This window comes from Sceloporus undulatus, chromosome 2 (assembly GCF_019175285.1).
Source record: "Sceloporus undulatus isolate JIND9_A2432 ecotype Alabama chromosome 2, SceUnd_v1.1, whole genome shotgun sequence".
NCBI lineage: Eukaryota > Metazoa > Chordata > Lepidosauria > Squamata > Phrynosomatidae > Sceloporus > Sceloporus undulatus.
The window spans coordinates 172,313,198-172,337,299 of record NC_056523.1 but is presented as its reverse complement, the minus strand read 5'-3'; the positions used below and the strand labels follow the sequence as shown (position 1 = coordinate 172,337,299).

General features: G+C 41.3%; 1 protein-coding gene across 3 annotated transcripts in view; it reads right to left on the bottom strand.

Annotated features, from left to right (window-relative positions):
- GALNT6 (polypeptide N-acetylgalactosaminyltransferase 6) overlaps window positions 1–24,102 on the bottom strand; it is a 69,068-nt gene that overhangs the window by 22,685 nt on the left and 22,281 nt on the right. For all 3 annotated transcript variants that reach the window (XM_042455888.1, XM_042455887.1, XM_042455889.1), the window contains exons 2-3: window positions 17,790–18,373; window positions 7,343–7,515 (exon numbers count right to left, since the gene is read on the bottom strand). In XM_042455888.1, the coding sequence (XP_042311822.1) occupies window positions 7,343–7,515; window positions 17,790–18,277 (661 nt within the window). In that variant the 5' untranslated portion in view covers window positions 18,278–18,373. The remainder of the gene's footprint in view (window positions 1–7,342; window positions 7,516–17,789; window positions 18,374–24,102) is intronic.

The window sequence follows — 24,102 nt, the reverse complement described above, 5'->3', positions numbered from 1 at the left end:
ATTTTGCCATTTTATATGAGGGGCATCATTTTGCTCTGTTGTTGTTTTAATGGGGCTTGAGCATCCACAGAGTTTGGTATTGGGGGCAGGAAGATCCTGGAACCAAACCCCAGCAGATAGCAAGGGCCCACTGTACTTGCAGCCACTGTGTCTCCTCTCCCTACCCCAGTGAGAAAACTTAGGTAAGCTCTCCTGATCCACTGGTGTTTCTTTCCCCCCTCCTCTCCCACTGTCCATCTGTTTTATGATTTCATTTATTTACATTATCTTTATACAGGCATACTGAAAGCTGCTGCCACACTGCAGAATTAATGCAGGTTGACACTGCTTTAACTGCCATGGCTACGTTCTGTGGTATCCTGGGATCTGTAATTTGTTGTGGCTCCAGAGCTCTCTAACAGAAGGCTAAATCGCTCACAAAACTACTAATCCCTTAATTCCATAGCTTTGAGCTATAGCATTCAAAGTGGTGCCAAACTGTATTAATTCTACAGTGCAGATGTAGCTTCAGTTAGCATAGCCTATGGCAATGAATCTCCTTTTTACAAAGCTTGTTCATGTCCCCATGAATGAACTTGGAAGATGCAACCATATATTGTTAAAGAATCTATTATTGTCTTTATTATGTAATATGATTTATTTTAATAAAAATAACATAAAAAACAAAGTCTATTCATGTCCTTACTCTCCAAAAAAACACAAAGTCTATTCATATCCCCACCATTTTTCTTCTTGTCCTCTGTCTAAGTAGAAATATTTAGTAGCATTAGCATTGGGAGGATGGTGAAGAGGGGCTGGAGAAACACAGTATTTTGGTAATGTACTGCAGCAGTGTGTCTGCAGTAAACAATGCAATAAAGCCTGCGCTAGAAAAGAACAGGGTTTTTCTCTAGACAGTCCTACTGTTGCTGTGTATGCCTGCCTGTAACAGGCAAAGTAAATAGCAACTATTGCCACAATCTCTTACTGAGCATGCATGAACAGAAAAAAAAAAGAGAAAGAGAAGAGGGAAACCGATAAGCCACACCCAGCTACACCCAGCATGTTAAACTACTGGATTAAAAAGATATTAAAAGGAAATGACAGACTCATAGAATCATAGAGTTGGAAGAAACCCCAAGGTTATCCAACTCCACTCTGCCATGCAGGAACTCACAATCAAAGCGCCCCCAACAGATGGCCATCCAGCTTCTGTTTAAAGACCTCTAAGGAAGGAGACTCCACCACTCTCTGAGGGAGTATGTTCCACTGTCAAACAGCCTTTACTGTCAGGCTGTTTCTACTAATGTTTAGGTGGAATTTCTTTTCATGTACAGTAGCTTGCATCCCTTGTTCCAAGTTCTATTCTCTGGAGTAGCAGAAAACAAGCTTGCTACATACTTAAACATGGCTATCATAACACCTCTAAACCTCTGTTCTCCAGGCTAAACATGCCCAGCTCCCTTAGATCTATGCAGTGGGTACATGCAAATGTCTACATGATCTCCAGCTAACAGTAGATGTAGCTCTCTGGTTTGAAAAATGTTGTCTGCTAAGTGCTCAGCCTCCTACCTCCCCAAACCTGCTTCCTTGCTTTCCATTTGGAGAACAACCCTGCTGATTACTAGGGAGCAAAGTTGCAATAGTATTATTATCTTCACCCTCCTCTTATATTCCTAGCACCTATTTGCCTCTTGAGTGGTGTCCTTATTTATAACTTCTGGTGACTACAGAATTTGCTGTCCGACAAGAAGTGGTTTAGGTCTCTATGCGGAGAGATTGGCGGCTTTCTACACTTGAGCAGCGCTGATCTTTTGCTGTGAACTGGATGGATGGTTATATCAAAGAGACCACTGTCAGGAAGTGACACTGTGTGCTAATGAGGAAATGAGAACTTTGAAAGGAAAACAACCTCCAAATAAGGTAGTTTTGTTAGCCCATCACAGCAGCACACCTGAACCTATGAACAGCTTCTCAAACCACTTCACAAATCTGACAATGTGGGCGCAAACTCACAAAAGTTCACATGCCAGTGATTTTTTTCCAGCTCTAGAAAGATACCACGACTCTTGTTTTTATTGAAAATTGAGAGCCTGACTTTAGCTACCAAATATACTAGACTATAAGTCAACCTCATGTATAAGTTGAGGGCAGGTTTTTGGGCCAAAAGTACGGATTTTGAATCGATCCATGGATAAGTCAAGGGTAAAGCCTAGGGGCATGTAACAAAGGATCCAAGGATGAAGCAAAGAAATATAATGGCAAAGAACTTACAAAATTCCAGCAGGCATAACTGATTTTGACCACCCTAAAGGCTGGATGGATGAGCGGTTCAGTACTTCCTGGAAATATTACAGTTTTGCCTTTGACCAGGGGATGGTTTCTTTTTTAATGAGTTACTGAACAGTACTTACATCGACCCATGCATAAATCAACTCTGGCTTTTTGGGGACAATTTCTTTACTAAAATTTCTAGACTTTTACACAAGTACCTGTGTACCTGCAACATCCAGCACATTCAGAAACAGACCATCAGAAAAGCTGAAAACTGGTCACTTATATAATATGCTCACATTATGATTTGTAAGGTATTGATCCCAGAACTGTATGGTTATGATACAGACAAACTTTACAAACCCACAAAACATGCAAGAATATTGTAGAGATATGAAACTGAAAGCAAGGAGAACAAGGAAACAAAAGATGTAACTGGGGAGAAAAGCAGAAGTCATTTGAAGTGTGCTCCCAATGGCAAGAAAAGTATGTGGCCAGAAAAATCACAGTAAAAAACTGTGGTTTTCTTGCCACATAGATTATTGCAACAGACAATTCAAAGATGTATTTGACTGAGAGTCATGAAAGGGCTAGAAAACAGTTACTTTTATTTATTTGTTTGTTTGTTTGTTGTACTTTATTTACTGTACAATTTATTTATTTACAGTAACATATTTAATTGCATGTAAAATAAACTGTTAAATTATTTGCAATCAGCCCTCCATATCAATGGATTCTTTATTCACAGATTCAACTATCCACAGCTCGAAAATATTCCAAAAATTGATAAATTCCAAAAAGTATTGGGACAGTATTGGTTATTCTAGCTCAGGCAGCAACTCTTGTGTCAACCTAGCTCTGGGATACCAAACATTTTGTTCTCAAACCCATTTTGTTTATTTTCGTGATTTATAGCTGGACCTTCAATTAAATTCTAAGTCTAGCAGGGCAGCCTATTATGTTTTCCCTCTTCTTCTTGCAAACAGGTTTCTCATCCTTTTTGACAGCATAGAGTTAGGAGAAAACACTCAAGGTATCAGTATGATGCATTCTCATCACTGCATCACATGCAAGAATCTATTCAAAACCACTGAAGTTTAAGCTACAGCAAAGCAGCTACAAACAGGGTTGTCCTTTCCCAGGACAGGCCCTATATTTCAGCTTTCTCTCCAGAATGAACTCCCAAATGTCCTCCATTTTGATCATGACTAAGAAACATGAATTTATATTTATATCAGCAGTCACAGCTTATCACAGCTCTGCAGAAGAACAGACACTCTGCATGCCAAAGGCTTAGAGGTTTTTTAAACACACACACAGAGATGCAAGAAAGCAAGAGGTAGCTATCAGGTGATGGGAAAACTAAGACCCCGGTGCCAACCAGAGGAGACAATACTTAGCTAGATGAATAAATACGTGTCTGATGTGGCATGAGTTAGATTCTTATGGTCCTATATAATATCTTGGTGAATGCTAACTAAACATGCTTTTATAGTGCATGTATTTTTTTCTGGGATGGACACATCTTTATTACATCTAGACTTGCAGAAAAAAAAGACTCATCCCTTCACAAAGGATATACTAAAAAAAAGCACAATTGTTAGCATCCACTAAGATGATTCAACTACACTAAAAGTGGATCTCTCGTTCAGCATCTACAGCAGGCAAGGAGGATGTTTTTGGTCAGCCTTTGCTCCCCAGATATTAAATGGACAGGACGGGGCATTTGACCTGTCAAGCACCTTCCAAGCATTTTTTCTAGAACAACAAGAAGAACTTGCTTTCATCAACAAGTCTGATATTTATGCCAGTTATAGAAACTAAATGAACTAAATGAACTGTGCAACAATGATATTTTTTAAAAAGGTAATGAGTTATCAAAAACAAAACAAACAAACAAAAAACCCAAGCCCACTGATGTAGAAAGTGGCCCACTCTGGAGCAAGTTGCTGAGATCTATCCTTGGGCAGGTGGAATGACAAGATGAAAAAGGGTAGTGTTTTAACCTTTCTGAAAGCAGAAAGAGAAAGAAAGAAAGAAAGAGAATTCAAAGAGTAAGGAAAGAGACTAGGATTAGAAAGAATAAAAGAGCTATTAACTTTAAAATCCCACTCCTCCCCTCCCCGACTGTGATTCAAGATGGTTTACAAATTAGAATGAATACAATAAAGAAAAAAAGAGAAAGAACTGATATTAAAATAGAGCTACACCATTAGTGACATTAAAAACAATTAAAAACATACAATTAAAATGATAAAACGCATTTTAAGAGCAATAGAATTGAAACAATGCACTACCTTCCTAAAATGTATTTATATTAAAATGGAGCTACACCATTAATGACATTAAAAACAATTAAAAACATATAATTAAAAATGATAAAAAACATTTTAAGAGCAATAGAATTGAAACAATGCACTACCCTCTTAAAATTGTTTTGTGTTTTAAAACTATTACATAGTTGGGATTAACTAATCCCATAAATAGTTGGGATTCAATTTGTAGGTGTATTCAGGGGAACTCAGGAAACTTTTCAGAAATAACTTAAAGAGTCTTTTGGGAAGGCTGAGGGGGAGCAGACACCGCCCCATTCCCTGGAAAGCCCTGACGCTAAACCATGTCATTATCCTAACTTTGGACACGATCGGTTTACTCTGCTAAATGACAGTTTGCAGTTTCTAAACTTGCCCAAGTGAGCAATTTATCACCAGAAGGCAGCTAAATATGGCTTGCTGCGTTTACAGATCATGGGAAAATCTGCCTCCATCATTGCCCTTAGGCAGGTATATTCATATAACAGGGGGGAAAAAGAGAGAAAGGGGGAGAAAAGGGGAGAGAGGGGGAGAGAACAAACAAACAAACAAACAAACAAACAAACAACAATGGAGACAGCACAGCCAACAATAAGATGAATCAAAATTGAGGAGGCACCCTAACAGCATACCTAGAGGGACAATCACATCTATATAGCTTAATATTATTAGCTTCCCAAGGAATCTAGAATACCCTCAACTTTACACCACAAAGTTTGCAAGTACAGGGCTTCCTGGACAGGCCTGTTTTCACAGAATACAGGTAAAGACATGCTGTGTATTTTACCTTTGAAAGCTCCAAAGCAGGTGAAAGGGGATTAAAGGAGCTACAGAACCTGCAGGGTCAATCTCAGCTGGATGAATAATGGCTCAAGAAGCCCTTCTGCACATTATTTAGACACATTACCATGACGGCACACTGCCACTTAACCAGAACATGCACAGACAGCAGGTTTATGACCCAAGGAACCCATAGTCTGAAGTCTGACAGCTACAAGTCCAAAGGGAAGGGAGAGGCAAATGATAACTAGTGATTAATGGGAGCAAATGGAATTAAATGCATTTAGATTTTGTGGCAGGTATTTATATGTCTTCGTGAAAGACAAGTGTGAAGGAGGGGCACTGTCTGCGATATACAATACTGGCCTTATGAACATCATATACATGATATAGTGAGCTACCTAGAACTGTGGCTGCTGAGACCTCAAGAGCTCTCCTGGGGCACAAGGAAGAATGGCAGCACGTACACTGGATGCTGAGACCAGCAGGCAGTACAGACATTATGGACTGACCAAACCTAGTGTAAGTATAAGGAAACTGGTCTTCTGCCCTTGCTTAGAAATATAGATCAATACCTTGCTGCTCATCAGGCTTCCAATTAATATCTTTGGTTTCTCTTAATTTACTGCAAGGATATGTGAAAAATCAAGATTCCTGCTGTAAGGATTCATACGACTCCCCCTCTGCCCCAAGCAAGAGTGAGTGTGGTGTAGTCATCTGAGTGTTTGACACTCGGAGACCAGGGTTCAAATCCCTGGCCAGCCATGGAAAGCCATTGGGTCTTAACCCCAGAGAAAGGCAAAGGCAACCACCCTCTGAACAAATTCTGCCAACAAAATCCTGTGACAGGTTCATCTTAGGGTTGCCCTATGTCAGAAATGGCTTGAAAGCATACAACAAAAGAAGCAACAACAAAAACACCCTCCAAAAACACCCCCCAAGGTAACACTATGTCACATACACTCCTCCCAAAAGGTGAGGCAAAAATGCTTTACCAAGACAGACACCAAAACAGGCCATCCTTCTGCATAAAACTTGCACCTGCCAACATAAGTCTAGGAGCAGATTTGGAAACTATTACCATAGTTTAAATAGAAATATACAGTTGCCCCTCCTTTCCCACGGACTTGGGACCCGTGTTCTTGATTACTCATGGAGGGGCGACCTCCGTTATCTTCAATGGGGCACGCCCCCACGGCGCATGCTTTCCGCACGCTCACGGAGGCAAGCCCTAGTCGAGCCTATGGGACTTGAATACATGCGAGTTTCCATTTTCATGAGGTGGGGTGGGGTCCGGAACAGATCCCCACGAAAGCAGAGGGTCGACTGTAGTACAACTCTCCATAGTGAGGAAGGCTGTGACTATGTGACTTGTATGCCCATCTAACTAATCAGTGATAATGGGCAACTCTACAGGGTGACCAGACATCCATCCCTTTCTTGGACATGTCCTACATGTCCACCTTCTGTCCCGGAAGAATTCCAAAATATCATCCATTTTAAGCATGTTTAACACCTGGTATGGATCTTTCTTAACATCCACCCCACCCTGCCAAAAGGAACTGCCCATCTCTTTGGGGCTTCTCTAACATATCCTCTGCCCGTAAAATCTGCAGTTGTGTCATCCAGTGCCGTAGCAGGCAAGCAAGGAATAGTTCAATATATTTATTATTGCCACTACCGCTGCTGCTGCAAAGGGCTCCAAGCAACCTCAAATCAAGGTTTATTATAGACTGTAACTGGCACAGGAGCCTGATTTTTTTGGGGGGGGGGGGAGGAATACAAAACATGAGCTCGAGGAAAAAGCAGCTTGTGCTGAGAACACGTTGCCCTTATAAGATTTTGTTTTTTATTTGAATGACATTTGTTGAGCAACCATGGTTGATGTTTAATGAAATCAATACATAATGCCCTCATGCTTTGGCCCCAAAATTTCACCCCTGGGATGCTCCTAACATGGCAATCCTATCCACAACTCTTTCATAGGCAAGACTTACCATCTGTACTGGCATCATCCACAAGAATGATCTCCTTTAGCAATATAGCTGGGGAAGAATACAGAACGCTGTACACAGTGCGAAGCAACGTTGACCAGGCCTCGTTGTGGAAAACAATGATGACGCTGGTGGTTGGGAGAGGCGGACAGCGTTTGAACCTTTGTTCGATACATCTACAAAATAAACATCAAATCCAAGGTACATATAAGAGGAAGTCAGTGCTCTCAAGCCCCTCTCCCTTTATCAGAAAGTGAACATGATTCTATTTCAACTAGAGAGGGACTGGATCCATGCTAGGACACAACAGAGCTGGACATCTTGTGACTCTCCATCTGCTGCTGGGTCGCAACTCCCAGCAGCTCTGCCAATTGTGAGTGATAGTACAGTATGCAGTCCACCCACATTTGAAGGATCACAAGATCCTAATTCCTGCAACACACATAAGATTTATTTTAACATCCAGGTATGTCTTAGCACTGGCATTTTATTTCCCTCACTCCCTTAATTGTAGGCAGGACCTTACTGTTCGGTTTATATACACAGAACAGTACATACAGGAATGTGGCTGTTCCAAGGCTAGCTTGAGTAAACTTGCCACCGAAAGCCAAATTTGTTGATGAAACTGTGAACAAATTTCTTCAAAGCAGTGGATAACACTGACTTAAAATTTATTCATTAGACATCACTAATAAGCAGGACAAAAAGTGTAAGATTCCCCCCAAAGTCCAGCAGTGCAAGGTTATGTAAGTCAGACTGCAGAATGACAAGCAAATATCTTGGTTTGATGTTTGGCCTCTTTGCCATTGCGTTTTACTAAAGCTAGCAGCTAGCCCAAAACACAGCTGGAGACTCTGAGCAGGTGTGCAATGTATGCCAGGAGCAGACTCCCTTCTCCTCATAACTTTGGAAAGAGGCAAGGGCCCTCTCGAGGGGTTCTCTCCCTCTTTCTATTGCATCTGGTCACCCACCCCAGCTACCCTCTCCTTCCCCCTCCTTGACCTTGCCTTGACTCAAGTCCTTGCAGGTTGCAGAATGAGGTCATGGATTTCTATTCTCAAGCCCCAGTCCAGAACAATAGCACTCTCAATGGGTTCCTTGCTACATGCTGGTAAATGGAAAGTTGCCTTAGTAAAGGGGAAAAGTGGGTGGGTGAAAGGAGAGATAATTTATTCTCCTGAGGTCTAGGGACAAAATGGCATTGGCTTCTTGCTTTGTTCAGAAGCTCAGCTGGGAGACGGAAGAACACAATGAACATCCTTTTGTTCTGAGTGTATGTGTGTATGCTTTCTTTTTGCTCAGGGTGTGCACTGAACAATCCACTCTTCCTGGCCAGCATATTTCTCACCATGTCTGGCACTATCAGCTCTAGGACTGTATCTGTTGATGACCTTTGTATACAAATCTTTGGCCTGTTATAGACATAATGTGAAACCACAGTGTAGGATGGTATGAACAAGACTGAGGGCTTATGCTTTTTCCCTCTCTCCCAGCACAGAGAGGAGATTAAAAATAAACGCTTGTTCGTTTTGACTGTGATTCTTCACTACATCTAAAAAAGACAAAATATGGTTAATTGAGGATGAGCAACTGTGGGCTCCAAATGTTTTAGGCCTACAAGTCCCATCAACCCTAGCTGTCATATCTAATGGTGAGTGATAATTGAAGTTGTGATCCAAAAACATCTGGAGAACCACACTTACCCAGCCACTTGTTTTAAACTATGGTTTATTGAAACAAACTAAGATCATACAACAGCCTTGATCATCAATCATAGAGTCATAGAATTATTGAGTTGGAAGAGACCCCAAAGGCTATCCAGTCCAATCCCTGTCATGCAGGAACACACAATCAAAGCACCCCTGACAGATGGCCATCCAACCTCTGTTTAAAGACTTCCAAAGAAGCAGACACCAGCACTCTCCGTGGAAGTGTGTTCCATTGTCGAACAGCTCTTACTGTCAGGAAGTTTCTCCTAATGTTTAGGTGGAATCTCTTTTCATGTAATTTGCATTCCTTGGTCCAGGTCCTATTCTCTGAAGCAACAGAAAACAAACTTGCTACATCTTCAATATAACATCCATTCAAATACTTAAAAATGGCTATCGTAACACCTCTAAGCAATCTGTTATCCAGGCTAAACATGCTCAGCTAAGATCTATGCAGTGGGTACATGCAACTGTACATGTTCTCCAGCTTACAATACATGTAGCCCTCCAGGCCCAAAAATGATGTGTCTGCTAAGTGCTCAGTCTCATATCTCCCAATACCTGCTTCCTTGCTTTTCGTTTGGAGAACAACCCTGCTGATTACTAGGGAGCAAAACTGCAATATTATTAACTTCACCCTCCTCTTACATTCCTAGCACCTTTTTGCCTCTTGAGCGATGTCCTTATTTATAACTTCTCCTGCCATGTGTCAACAAACTGTAGTTTGAAACATGTGTGGGAAATCCACAGTTCATGGTCCACATGCAACTCTCATTGCAGCTCCATGCAGCACCAAAATCCCAAAGGCATTTCGACTGTACTGTTTGCACTGCTGAATGGCATTGAGGTACAATGAAGTGCAGTTGCTTTTGACTAAATACATAATCAAATACAAAGTTTGTTTTGACAATAAAGCTCTCTGACAAAGACAGCTAAATCATTCACAAAACTACAATTCGCAGAATTCCATAGCTTTGAGTCATGGCAGTTAAAATGGTATCAAACTGGATTATTTCTGCAGTGTGGATGTTGCTAATGCTGGGATAAAAACAGAGACCATCTTATACACTAATCATTTAAAAATAATTATTAAGAAGGGAGAGGGACAAATTGAGTTTGTCACTGAGCTGAACTAATTTAGCATGGTTTGAAATAAAAGGAACAGGGAGAGTCCAAAATTACCTCTCGAACTGGGTGACATTGGCATTTAAAAAGGCATATTCCATGTTAAACATAATTTTAAAAGGGTATTGAAAACTACCAGTACTATAATGCTCCGATACAAGCCAATAGTGTAACAACACTGGGATACTACATACTGCTGTGCCACTCAAAGTGGTGGCCCAAGGGTCCATGTCTGTCCATGAGCCATCAGCCGTTGGTCCCTGTAGTTTCCAGAAAAGAAACAATTTCACCCAATGGGGACAAATATGGTGCAATTCCCTGACACAGAGGGGGAAAAATAGCTGTTGGTCCCCCATCAATTACTTTACACAGCACTGGTTGAGGGCTCACCATAAAAAAGGATATTGTTGAAAAGAAAAAGGTGTGACAAGGAACTGATCAACCAAAATGATCAAGCAATTAGAGGAGCAACACTATGAAGAGGCAATATGTTTGAGGCTGCTTAGCTTAGAAAAAATGAATACAGGAACACATGGTAAAGCTGTATAGAATTATGTGAATGAGAAAGTGGATATGGAGAAAATTTGCTCCCTCTCTCCTAATATTAGAAAGATGAGGGTCATTCAAGTGAGCCAAATGGTAGGAGATTGAGGACCGATGAAAGGAAGTACTTTTCCCCACAAACTCAGAGTAGAATTTTAAACCACATGTTGTATAGATGGCTAACAACAACTCAAATGGACTTTAAAAGGAGATAAAAACATATCTGGGAGAGAAAAGATGAACTAATGGAAAGATGCCCAAATGAATGAAAAGGAACTAAAGGGAATAAAGGGATGTATATAAGTATAGAAGGGAATAGGGAGCAACAAGAGAAAAAGTGGTAGCCCTGCCTACGGCTGGTGCCAATACAGTGATTGAGAGAATATATATTTTTAAAAAATTAAATGATAATAAAATATGTTTTTGCTCAGTGTTGTGAACCCCTGATGAGGGGAAACCTGAACTGATAAGAATCTTCATAGTTCAGTACTTACTGTGTACAAATTTTGCAAATGGTTTTGTGTGTCCGTTCCTCTCACAAAGCATGTGTGCGTGTGTGCGCGTGCACAAAGCAACATTTTATGTGTAGGAAACATTAATCTTTGGTAATACTTATATGTAGATACATTATTTTTTCTGCAGGAAATGCTGTTTTCTGGACAGAAAATTCTGTCTTCTCCGCAAAAAGCCCATATACAAAATTTTTACAGAAAATATCCTGAACTGCAAATTTCAAAACTGCATTTTTCAAAGTCCTTCTCATAGCACAAAGAAAATTGCTAAAATTACTCATTGTTTCCTTTGAGAATGTAATTAGCAAAGAAATATATCTCTGGCCAATATGCAGTTTCTACCTCAACCATTTCCCACAAGTGAGAAATCTCCATGCCTCAAAAAGGGTCACAACTATACTTGACCTCAACAACTTTGCTCACCCCAGTTTAAATTATCCAGCTTTCAAATTCAAATGTAACAAGACAATCTGGTGAGTTTTAATTGGGAAGCAGGTGCTCCCACTTTCCTCAGGGCTGTCCTTGAGAAGAGGTGTTCAGGATGCTGAAGCAGCACCCCTCATCCACAACTCATAAATATCCGCAACGTCACATCTGTCTTGCGACATCCACACACGTTACTCAAATGACTGAGATGCCTCTATAATTCTAAGAGCCAGTAGCGAGGTTGCTGTTTCATTTAAATGAAAGCACAAGTTTTTAGGGAAAAATCCCCTACTTGTTCATGTGCAGTCTCATACTTACTGGCTGGCTGCTCACAACAAAAGCTTTAGATAGCATCCTAGAAGGAACACTTTATTTCATTTAAATCTTTTTCTAGTGTCAATAGTGGAAAGTAGAAGAGAGTTCTTAAAGTTTGCACCACAAATCCAAACCTCCTTCTTAAGGTTCTGCCTTAAGAAAGGCTACCACTGAGCCATAACAACTTTCCCCAGTTCAAAATCTCATTCAGTATGCAAGAGCCATTTCAGTGATTTTTTTAAAAAAGAAAATCTTAAGAGGTTCAGGGGAGGCTTATCATTGGTGGGCAGCAATTTTTTCTCAGGATGTCAACAATTTATCTCAGGTATCTACCAGTCACTAGCTCCCATTTCCCCTTTCACCCCAATGACTCCCATGTCTGTTGAATTTTCATTTGTTTTATAAATTTTAAAATTCGCCTTAAGCTCTGACAGATAAAACAAGCTATATCTTGAACATAAACAACATTTCTTTCCTTTGCTGACCCCTTTCAGATATCCTGTCATTTTTAAAGAAGTTCAGGAGTCAGAAATGCCATTTTTGAAGGGGGCAGAAATTGACTATAAAGTTTAAATTGTTTCAGTTAAAACATTAGGGGTGTAGACTGTTCACTACTTGAAGCTTGGACCTAATTTTCTTGCTACCTGATAAAATGCTATGGAGAGACCCTGAGGTTTTGAGGTGAGTGTTGAAAGAGAAGCTCCGTCCCCATTCGCTATTTGGAAGCCAACCGGAATTACCAATTGAATCCCACTTGAATTACGGACAAAAGCTAACTTCCACCATACGTGAGGGCAGAAGGCCAGATAAGGGGAATTCAGGATGGACCAGGAGGCACATATGTGCAGCTCTATCCTCTGATAAGGATAACCACCATGGATGTGTGTGCATGTATGTATAGGAGGAACAGCCAGAGAATTGTGTGTGATGCTCCTCTAAGCATCTGCCACCTGAAGCAGGTGACTCATTCTGTCCTAATGGATCCCAACTCAGCAACAGAGCTTATGATCCGCAAACATATCCTTGGTTCATGAGACTTTCTAGTTAAAATGATCTGGTAACAGGATATGGGGAAAAGACTTCCAGCTGCCTGAGGTCTTGGGCAGTCTGTAAAAGAAAATACTGGGCTAGATGGAGTCAAGGTACCAATTTGTAATAATGTGGCTTTAGACATTCAAAACTGATGGTGTTGTGCAAATAATACAAAAGCCTTTGTTGCATGTGAGTGTTTAAAATCTCAATATGTATTTTAACAATGCTATCAATACCACTTTTTAAAAAGAAAGGTATGATTTAAAAAGAAATTTAACGATTTCTTTAAGACTAATTGATTTTGATTTTAGCATGACATTTCAGGGTATAAAGCCACTCTTCAGGTGCAGTACCAAGTGATATTAAGGCCTTAGGTTATAAAGCATAGTGCTGATCAAGGGAGTCAAGCCCTTTCAAAATGTTTTGACATTCACCAGTAAATTGGGAACCCAGTTGTCTGAACATGAAAAGACATGGACTAAAAAAAAAACTATAACGGTTCCCAAGCAACAGTGCTGACTCAAGATATTTAATTGCCTGAATCAGACTAAATAGAACCTCCTCAGGGCCAAAACTTTTCATCTTCCATTTGCTGCACCATTTTGACATACATTTCTTGCCTTTGTCTTGCTGCAGTCTGAAGCTTCACTTGGGTTTCATGACAGCATGAGGCACTTTTACCTGAAATGTGAATCCTGGATAAAATGTGTCCACTGCTCTTAGGAAGCATTCTCCGAGCATTTCTTTTATTCATGCAAACTTTCTCAGACATGGGAGAAAAACATGGGAGAGTGAATGGATTTAGGTGGGGTGCTTTGTTTTTGGGGTGGGTGGTAAAGAAAGCTTCTATACCCCCTTTCCCACTGATCTCTTTTCATTGCACTGTCCATATTTGCCTCTGAACTTTTCAGCAGGAAGGCAGCCGGGTCTCTTACATGCTGCATACCTCCACTGCACATCAAAAGGGGGAAAACGTTCCACATGGGAGATCAGTACCCCCCTTCCCATTACCTCCTCCCCCATTCCAAAAGGGTTCAACAATGAGAGTTTCATTCATGGCCTCCCGCCCATCTGAACCAATTTCCCCAGCTCTCCAATTTATGGTTTCGGTTCTGGGAGGGCTTTACACTTTAATTTAAATTGGTTTATGCCTCTTTGGTTGACTGAATAACATTCTTGCACTCCCTGCCTCGAATGCCACATTCTTCTATTGTGATATCTACACCTGCTAGGCAGAAATAATCGGCATTTGGGAGGGCAGGAGGTAAGTAGATGAGACAGAGAGACTGTCTGCAAAAACTGCCCTGGTTTTGAGCCATTATTCAAAATGCCCTTTGTTGGATCCTTGCTCCCCTTCCCTTCCTCCCGCCCTTGACTGACTTATCTCCATTATGAAAAGCAGCCGTTGCCCCCAGAAAGCCTCTGGAGACCACAGGGAAAGGTGGAGGAAGGTGGGGGGAAAGAGGAGAGAGGGTCACATTTGACTCCTTCCTTTGCCCCCCCTGCTGTACTGTAAGCTTTGTCTGTTCCACTTGGCGAGCAAAGTGAAAAATTAAGGGGGCAATGGAGCTCTTCGAAGCAGGAGGAAACAGACCAAAACCAAGGGCAGGCAGCAGATGGAATCAAGGAATCAAGGAAGTTTTTGAACTTGGACAACTTTTATCTATTCCTTTAAAAGAGAGAGAGAGATATGATTGCAATTGCCAACAAATGGGGGCACCAGTGGGGTATAAAGGTAGGAGATTGTGGGGCAGGAGGAAAGGGAAGCAGTAGGTAATTAAAAAGGAAGAAATGCACCCCAGGCCTTTTCTTTCTGACAGATGAAAGGCAACCAGCAAGATTTCATCTTGGGCAGAAGGAGCTCTTGCGATCTCTCCCTCCCACTCAATGTAAGGTGCCCCTACCCAATACTCTGGGCACGCAGCTAGAATCAGAATTGCTTAGCTTTTTTTTTCTCTTCCAACCAACAAAGGAAACAACTCCTCTGTATGTTTGTTTCAGCCATTGTTGGCTGATGATTCACCTTTTTCAAACATAGATTTGAATAATCTTGACTTCTGACTAGAGCTAAAACAAATTATTTGCCAAATTCTCAACCTTCAGCTAACCCCCTCCCCATTTTGAATGAGAAATTTTGAACAATTTCACATGTTCAATGTTAGTTTTTAAAATAGCTAAGCCCTCAAAGCTCTAGACTTGTGGGAATTGCGCACTCGCACTCTCTCTCTCTCTCTCTCTCTTATTTTGGCAGGCTTCAAATAAGAAATCTTTTTGACAGTTTTCAGCTCTTAAATACCATTAATACAATATATCTTTCCAATGAGTTCCAAGTACAGTACATCCTTCCTCTGCTCCACATTACATTGACCCATAAGGTGTTGGATCAAAACAAAAACCTATCTGATCCAGAATTCTGTTCCTAAAGTGGCTAATTTGCTGTCTCAGAGTTAAGCCCATGGGGTGGACATAAGCAGAAGAGCACTGAAACAAAGGTTAGATCAACAGAGAAAATTGATTAATCTAGTATCACTCAGCCAAAGGTATTTTCAACTCAGATCTTCTTGAACCTAGTCCAGTGCTCTAACCACTATATAACAGTGGCACTCTAATCTGACAATGCTGCTTTAGTTAAGATTCTTTTTTGAATAAATCCAACCAATGCACCAAAAACATATTGCTTTTTGAAATTTAACCTGGACTATATCACAGAGAAGGCTTGTAAACCTGTAATTATTCAACTTCATGTAACAACTACTACTCCTACTACAACAAACAGTGTTTCAATAAAACACTGGCTTTGTATCAACAGGATCCTCTTTTCTTTTCCTTCCAGAGACATTCCCCCCCCTTTTGGGGGGTGGCATGAGTATTGCTTCACAGCAAACATTTACACACAATGAATTCCAGCAATTTAGATAGCTTTAGAGAGGATTAGGGCCTATCCCCTCACAGGATTTGTCTATCAGCAGCTATTAACCATGATAGCTAAGTGTAACAATCACAAACAGAAGCAGTCTCTCTAGCTCTGTTTAAAAAACAAACAAGGAAGGATCCTCACTTCGCATCCTGCTTGACAGTGCCCAGTGGCATCTGGCCAGATGTTGCTTCCAGACACTGGATACTAGAGGAGAGGGATCCAGGAAGGCAATTCTTACATTGTTAGAAAGTAATGGAGGAATGGGAGCTGTTTCCTGTTTTCCTATAGATAGCAGTCTAAGGCTACATTAAAATAAAAGCATGGAAATGTTATGATTTTTTGGATTACAATATCCTGAATACACCAAGTATAATGAGAACTGTTGACCTAATATGTAGCTTTCCCCAAGCTGCTATTCTGAGGGTCCTCTCCTGCTACATCACCCCATCAAAACCTCTAGAAATGTTTTCAGAAAAATACCTGCTCTCTGAAACACCCCTTTGGAAGGCATCCTCATTGAATACATAGCACAGTCTATCAGCTATGCAGTCTGGAGGGATACTGGTACAGTCTGACAGTCCATAAAGTGATCAAAAACACCAAAGTAGCTGCTCCCTAGGATTAGATCCATTTGAGGCTAAATACCTATGACCACTGGTCAACTACCTTATAACAAAATAAACACATTCAGGGGTAGTGGTGTTGGCCAAATAGCACAGTACAGTAACATCCAAAATCCACAAAATAACGATACCTGTAATTGGCCAACCAAAATGCACAAAGTACTATGTGTAAACTATCAAAATGCATCCTGTATTTTGTGCATTTTGGTTGGGTGACTACTGTTTTGTAAATTTTGGATGTTACTATACTTTACTTTATAACAAGTCAGACTGATGAGCTCAGGATTGTCCCCTCACTGACACAGGGGTCTTCAAGCCTTCCATCAAAGGAGTCTCACTCATCCTTTGCAATCTAACCCTTTTAACTAATAGGGATTGATCTTCTCTGTGCAAAGCTCATGCTCTACCACTGAGCAATGGTTCTTCTCTGATGTTTGATCCATTGAAATAATGGAGCAGTAACTGCAGCTCTCCTTTCTGAGTAGTCTCTGCACATGCATCCTCATAGGGCCTACTTAACACTGTGACCTCTTGGCCTCCTACCCTATCCAACATACTTTTCTCCCCACAAGGTCTTTGTGTTCCTCCTGATTTTTCTGCAGCAACCTGAACCCACTTAATTATTCTGCCCCTTTTCTCACCTATTTTGCTTGGGCCTCAACACTCATAACCCCAGCCACATCTCCACATCCAAATGGTAAGGGATGCTGGGAACTGCAGTCCAACATCTTTTTGAAGGCCACATCCCTAGGCTACATGAAATTTAAGGTATCCATTTTCTATGTTTTTCCCAGCTAGGTGTCTAAAGCCATAGTGTGAAAACTCATGTGAGACTTAAACCCCCATTTTTTAAAGCCATCTTTCTCTGGAGAAGCTGAATTATGAACAGGACCCTCTGAATAGCTTTTGTCTAGCAAGTAGCTGGAATATCTGTGGGCAGCATCTGGATGTCCTCAGAGGCTTTACTGCCACAAGACAATGTGTGCCCAGTGGGCACACAAACATGTGGGAAACAGCCAATGGCAACATCCACCCACAAGCAGCGTATGCCTCTGCCATATATCTGCACCTAGGTCCAGGTAAACAGGGGAACATTCAGTGGATGCTGATGGATGGTCAGCTTTTACCTATCTGATCACATTCCCACTGTGGTAGGCTACCACTTGGAAGAGGGTTGTGCTTGTATTCATTCTGGATTTTCCCTCAACCAGAACGTTTTATAGGGAGCAGAGAGGAGGAAGATCTTACTCTGGAGGCCTACTGTCTGGTCCCAAGGCCCTTTGGAGAGAGATCCGGTCACTGGCGTAGGCATTGAAACAGTGCTTCTCATAGCCTCTCTCTTTCTCCTTTGTCTCCTCTGGCGTCCACTGCTCCTTCTTGAAGGCTTTGCCATCTGCACCAGGGCTGTTGGGGTCCTGAGGTGGACGCTCCATGAAAGGTTTCAATTCTGCAGGTGTGTAATACCCTGGCAAGCAGGAATTGCTGTCCTGTACAAGTGCCTCTTGCTGAACCGGAGCCCGGATCTGCAGCTTTGGCATAGAGTCACGGATATTGTTGACGGCTCCCATCATTATGTCAATCATTTGGTCTTTCCTATCCACAATGTTCTTTAGCCAAGGTTCTTCCTGTTGATCCCCACTGCCCACGTCTCTTTGCATGATGAATAGAAAGATCACAAAGACCACACCCACCAAAGCCAGCTTCAGTGGGCCATAGTGTCTCCGGAGCAGCCTCATGGTGGCAACGTTTTGGCAATGGCTCCTGCATTAAGGAAGGCACCTGCTTTTCAAGGCTTTGGTTAATCCATGGGATCGTAGCATCTTCTTCTGAACCTGAGAAAACATACAAAATTATAAAGAAACCTGAGAAGAATTAGAGGGATGACTCTATGCACTACTTCACTCACCCCGACCTTAAGTAGGGAGTGAATTGGGGAGCGAAGGAAGGTGAAGGAGAGAGACCACATTATATTCTGAAGCACTTGGTTTTCATATCCTCTTCACTGTGGCATACCCAACAACCAACGTATACAATTCAAAACAATAAATGAAGGAAAGGAGTGGTTTTTTTTTTAAAAAAAAAGCTAGATAGAGAAGGTTGCTATCTGCTTTGAAGACTCCATAGTCTTCAAGATGAACCAGGATCATGAGCATCTTGCTATGTGGATGAACCTGAGTCAGGTGGCAAGACAAAACGTATGACTGGACAAGAAAGAAAAATAGCTATTGACCTAGAAGCTAAATATGAGCACCCACTGCTGCACAGCCAAGATGTGCTTAAACTTGAAAACCATCTTCAGGGATAACTGGAGCAATCCTGGTCATTCCCCATCACTGCCACTCCCATGCCTGTGTCTGATACAGTCCACAGTTTTACCAATGGTCATTCTTCTCCCAATTTGAAATAGAAAACCCTGCTTAAGGACTAAACAAGTTTAGTAATTCCATTAAAAAAATTTTTTTATCATCTGGCAGTCTTCCCAGTGGTGTCACTAGGGAGGTGGGGGGAGTGCACCCCATACTGGGTGACACCCTAGAAGAAAGGTGATACTTGGTTGGGCCCTCCTCCCACTGGGAAGGGTGAGAAGCTGTGGGGAAGGAAAAGTCTGAGTATGCCCTTTTGGCTGCTGCCACCCCAACCCCCCTGCACCAGGTGACACTCAGGATAGGGACACCATTGAACCTTCTCAGGTCATAAAACAGACCTGTAACACATGAGAAATCAATGTCTAAATCAGTTACAAATGGTAAAAAGAATAAAATATGTTTATTTAACAGCTAAAACTAATCACCAATGCTTTCAGCCATTAGATTGCAGATAGATGGACTGGCAAATCTTCTTTGAACAAATCTTGCCAAGAAAAACCCATGATAGGGTTGCTATGAGGAACATAGATATTAGAAACAGACAACCCAAAATGTATGTCCTACAATCCCAGGCCTTACAGTTCCGAAGACGTTGGTACAAAACCTGCAGAAGCACAACTTTTCACATCTGTGTTTAATTATGTTTTTAATTTTTCATTGTATTTTGGTTTATATTGCATTTTAACTATACATCCCTTTCGTGGGCTGGCCAGAGGACTTATCTTGGGTAAAGGAATTGGCACTCAATTAAATTGGTAGGGAACAGAGGACAAGAGAGGGCAAAATCATGTCTCCCGAGTAGACTCAGACAAAAGCAAACTGCTGTAGCCCCTACTGGCTTGGATGTTCTTCTTCATTAATACATTTTGCCAGCTTGACTGATGTTGCTTGGTGATACATGTCCCAGTTGTCATTTGTGAATTTTGGAGGGTATGTAATGGGACTGAATGTTAGGATTCCAAGTTGTATACACAACTGGGCCAAAGTACCTGAGACAGGGCACATAGATGACCTTCTCTGGTACCCAGTGGATAGAATGAATGGCAAGGATGTGAGCAGCAGGCCTGCTTGTGATACTTTGACCTGGACCACACCTGACCTCATACTCAGGAGCCATCCTTGTACTTACAGGTCATTAAATGATCAACGGGGTATAAGAGAAACACAGAGTTTTCCAGAAAATTAATATCTCTATCCAGGGTGCTAGTTAATCCATTATCCCATTTCCAGTGTTTAACTTTTAAAGCAAGATAGCAGAAATCAAAGATTGCCAAGAAATTGTGGTTACTTAGTGATCTCTTAACATGCTTAGGTGTAGTGTCTTCAGTGCTTAGTCTATATCAGGGTTCAGCCCTGAAAACTCAGAACAAGGTCCAGGTCTGTGCATGAATTAATCCCTGCTCACCACCACTGTGCATATTTATAAAACTCACTAACCCATGGTAAATAAGGATGTATGACATTCTTACAGTTAGAACGAACTATAGACATTGTGAAAGGATGGCAGATTTCAAGAAGGAAGTGACAGTTGTATGAAAAGGGAGTTTCTGACTCTTAATTCCTTTGTATGCTGCACTACTAATACAATGAACCCTTTCTTGTAGACAAGTGACTCCTACCCACAGAGCCAGGGAAATTGCAAGACTGAAGTCACAAAGGCCTGTTGAACAGGTATGTGTGATCTTCAGGAAATCTTTGGAATTTTGAGAATTTCATCTTTCAGCAATTTTGAGGCAAAAAAGAGAATATTCCTTGCCTTCATGTCAACAGAAATAAATTTAGAAAACAGGATATCAAGAACCTCCAAACAATCAGAAAACAAAGCACCTAAAATGATTGCTACCAGTTTTACCTGCAAGCCAACTCTGCTCATCCTGCCATAGTGTCCTCATATCTTCCTATCATGTGAAACATTTCTTTACCAGAGCTAGGAGAATGTTTCCTCCCCTTCCACTCCACACACCTCACTTTGTTGTTGGGTATTACAGGAGATACAGAAGCTTTACAGGAGAAAATCTCCATGGAACAGAAAAATACTGTTTGCAACTCAGCTCACAATAAGCATAGCAGACTACAAGGGGGAAATGGTATCAGTTTTCCCCTTCTCTTGGCAGAGCAGTCTTTAATGAAGATGACAAACCCCTGTAGATCAACGTTTGATTAAAGTGAAATAACTTGCTTCACATATTCAGAACAGGACATCCATCTGTCTTCTTGGACAGAAGGCAGATTGTTATGCTTTTATAGACGAGAAGGATTTGAAGATGGTTATTTTAAAAATTAAAGTAGAATGTATACTTGAGTTACACAAAAAGGGAAGACGTCACTGCTGGTAAGAGGACTGCTGACGTCCTTCTTCCTGTTTCAAATAAAATTACATCTCAACACACACACACATACTTGTGAAACTTGAGTCAATACTTTACTTCAGAAGCCTTCTGAATGCAATAAGAATACTCAGCATAAAATAGTAAGTGTAAGGATGGAAAAATCCTTTCAAAAGCAAAAGGATTGTGTTAATGTGAGATAGTGAAAAAGAAATGTCTACTGATTTGTAAAAAAGCAACCCTGTAATCTATTAAATTTGTGATCTGCAAGGCTTTTAACAGAAGAGTGCACAACCACCCTCTGTTGGTTTCCCATCACTAGAAGGAATCCACAAGTGTTTGATTCTTCCCCCCCTCTTATTGCAAATTCTAGGCAAGTAAAAGCATATCACGAAAAATATGTATCTTTAGAAAACACAAACACACTTTACATAATGGGAACGCACATTAAAATTGATTCATTTGGGAATCACAGAATCATAGTATATACTGAACTACACACAGATTTCTATGCAGGATGGGGAAAAACAGCACCTCTAAAAACAAGGACAGGAAAAATACAGTTGAGATTCAAATAAACACAACAAAATTAAGTGAAAGGGCAATCCAGTTTAAAATAATCATTCACTGATAAGTCATTTTAACTGTTACTATATGTACTATGTTTTTCTCTTTTTAAAAATCTTTACGCTTTTAGTGTGGAGATGTTTTAAAGTGTTTGTACTGGACACTAACTTCAGATCCTGTGATGAAGGGTGGGATGGAAGTGTTCTAATAAAACAATAAATATCTGGATGTTCCTAAATCCAGAATCCTGAAACAAATTATTTCAAGAGATATATCTTTTCAGGACACGGGTTCTCTATGCTCTCTCTATGTCACTGCTAATCAACACTATGCTTTTGTGACATTTTCTTAAACGAGGCCCTGCTAGACCTTCTATCGTCTGCAAGTTCACATGCCTCCTGAAGGTCTGCAGGCATTTCCAACATAATAATGAACAAAACCTCAAAAAGCAAACACAAGCTTTAAAACTCAACGTGGCAGGCAGGAAGTAGGCATTCTTTTCTATAAACATATTTGCACAGTCATACGAAGATTAGTGGTTTGCATACCTTGGAGAGCTAGCAAGGTCTCACCCAGGAAATATCACAACTAGAACTTTTTACAATAGAGGAAACCCAAGAGAAGGGTAGGGAGCATGGGTGGGGGCCGACATGGGGCGTGCTATCCAGTTCTCTTTGTAGCTACTGTCAGATACTATGTTTTTGTGTGTTTTTAAATGCATCAAATGCTACACAAAGTTTGAGGATACTATAACAACCTACCAAGTGTAGCTACCTGCTCTTCCCTTTCCCACCATTCTTGGATGACAACTTGGTTGTGCTGTGTGACAGTTCTATCAACTGACTCCCAGTGGCCTTGCTGGCTAGGGATTCTGAAAATTGTTGCCCAGAAGGTAACTCTTACGAACCCTAGCCAGGAGCAGTGATCTAACTGCAAGGATAACATTGTTCTGCCCAGGCTGTCATCCTAATTTGGTTGGCATTTTCCTGGCAACATTGACTTCAAAGATTGCTAATAACAAAGAACTGAATACACTATATATGTTGTGTGTGTGTGTGTGTGTGCACACGTACATCTATTTAATGGTCTACTGTAACATCAGCAACTTTTAAAGGGGTTTAAAAAAATACTATGACTATTGAGTCCAGCGAACACCTTCTCCAATCATTTTGTCCCACAACTGATATTTCAGTCTTTGTTTAAAAGGATCCCCGCCAGCCCTACCCTTTATTCGTCACGTTCAAGGTAAAAAGGCGTTTCAGATTTGATGAAGGTCAAAGAGCGCCCAGTGATAAGCTGACTGGTTGCTTAACTCCAACAACCTTTGGGTGTGGCTTTGCTTTAAGTAATCTTTCCTTTCTGCCACTGAGAAGGTTCAAGCATGGAAGATAACATTTAGGTCCAAGCAAACAAAAGGTTATGATTCCTGTCTTTACAAAGAAAAGGCATATTGGCAACTCTAAAGCACCATGGGGAAATACTACTTGGAATGATAATGTCAGGGAGCTTTACTGGCCCAAGACAGGTTTCAGCTCTTCACCTACATATTCAGGATCTGTAACTGGGGGGTAGGAAAGGAATTCTTAAAGACCCTTGTGGGAAAGGGGCACACTGCAGACCTTTATTTTGCAGACACTATGTGAATGCAGACACTAGATACTTGATTTTAAGAATAAAAACAGCAGCCAATGTGTACATGGAATTGATCACAACCAAGGACAAAAATCTAAGTCTTGTTACTCTTTCTGAATTTCATCTTTGTGAATTCCCCAGCCAGCTTGGACAGCAACCATGCCAGCTGGGGGATTCTTGATTCTAGATGTAGTCCAGAAAAAAGGAACGATTCCAAGCTCCGTTTTTGGACAACTTCCAGCCATTTCACTGAGCTTTAATGGGAGAACCTATGGATGACTTGTGCCTTAAAGGTAGGGTTGCCATACGTCAGGACCGCCAAACCGGGACAAATGTAGGACACTTTTTAAATGGAGGACACCCCACGCCCCTTCCCAGCCTCTAAGGAGACCGAGGCCTCCTTAGAGGCCAGGAAGGGGCATGGGGCGTCCTCCATTTAATAAAAAAAAAGTGTCCCTCCTTCCTGGCCTCTGAGGAGACCGAGGCCTCCTTAGAAGCCAGGAAGGAGAGCGGGGGCCGGCCGCGATTGCTGCGATCCCAGCCAGCCTCCTCCCTCTTCCCTGGCCTTTAAGGAGTACCAGGCCTCCTTAAAGGCCAGGAAGGCACGCGGGGGCCCGCTGCGATTGCTGCCGCTGGCCCCTGCTGACGCCCAGGTGGCGTGCGCTGAGG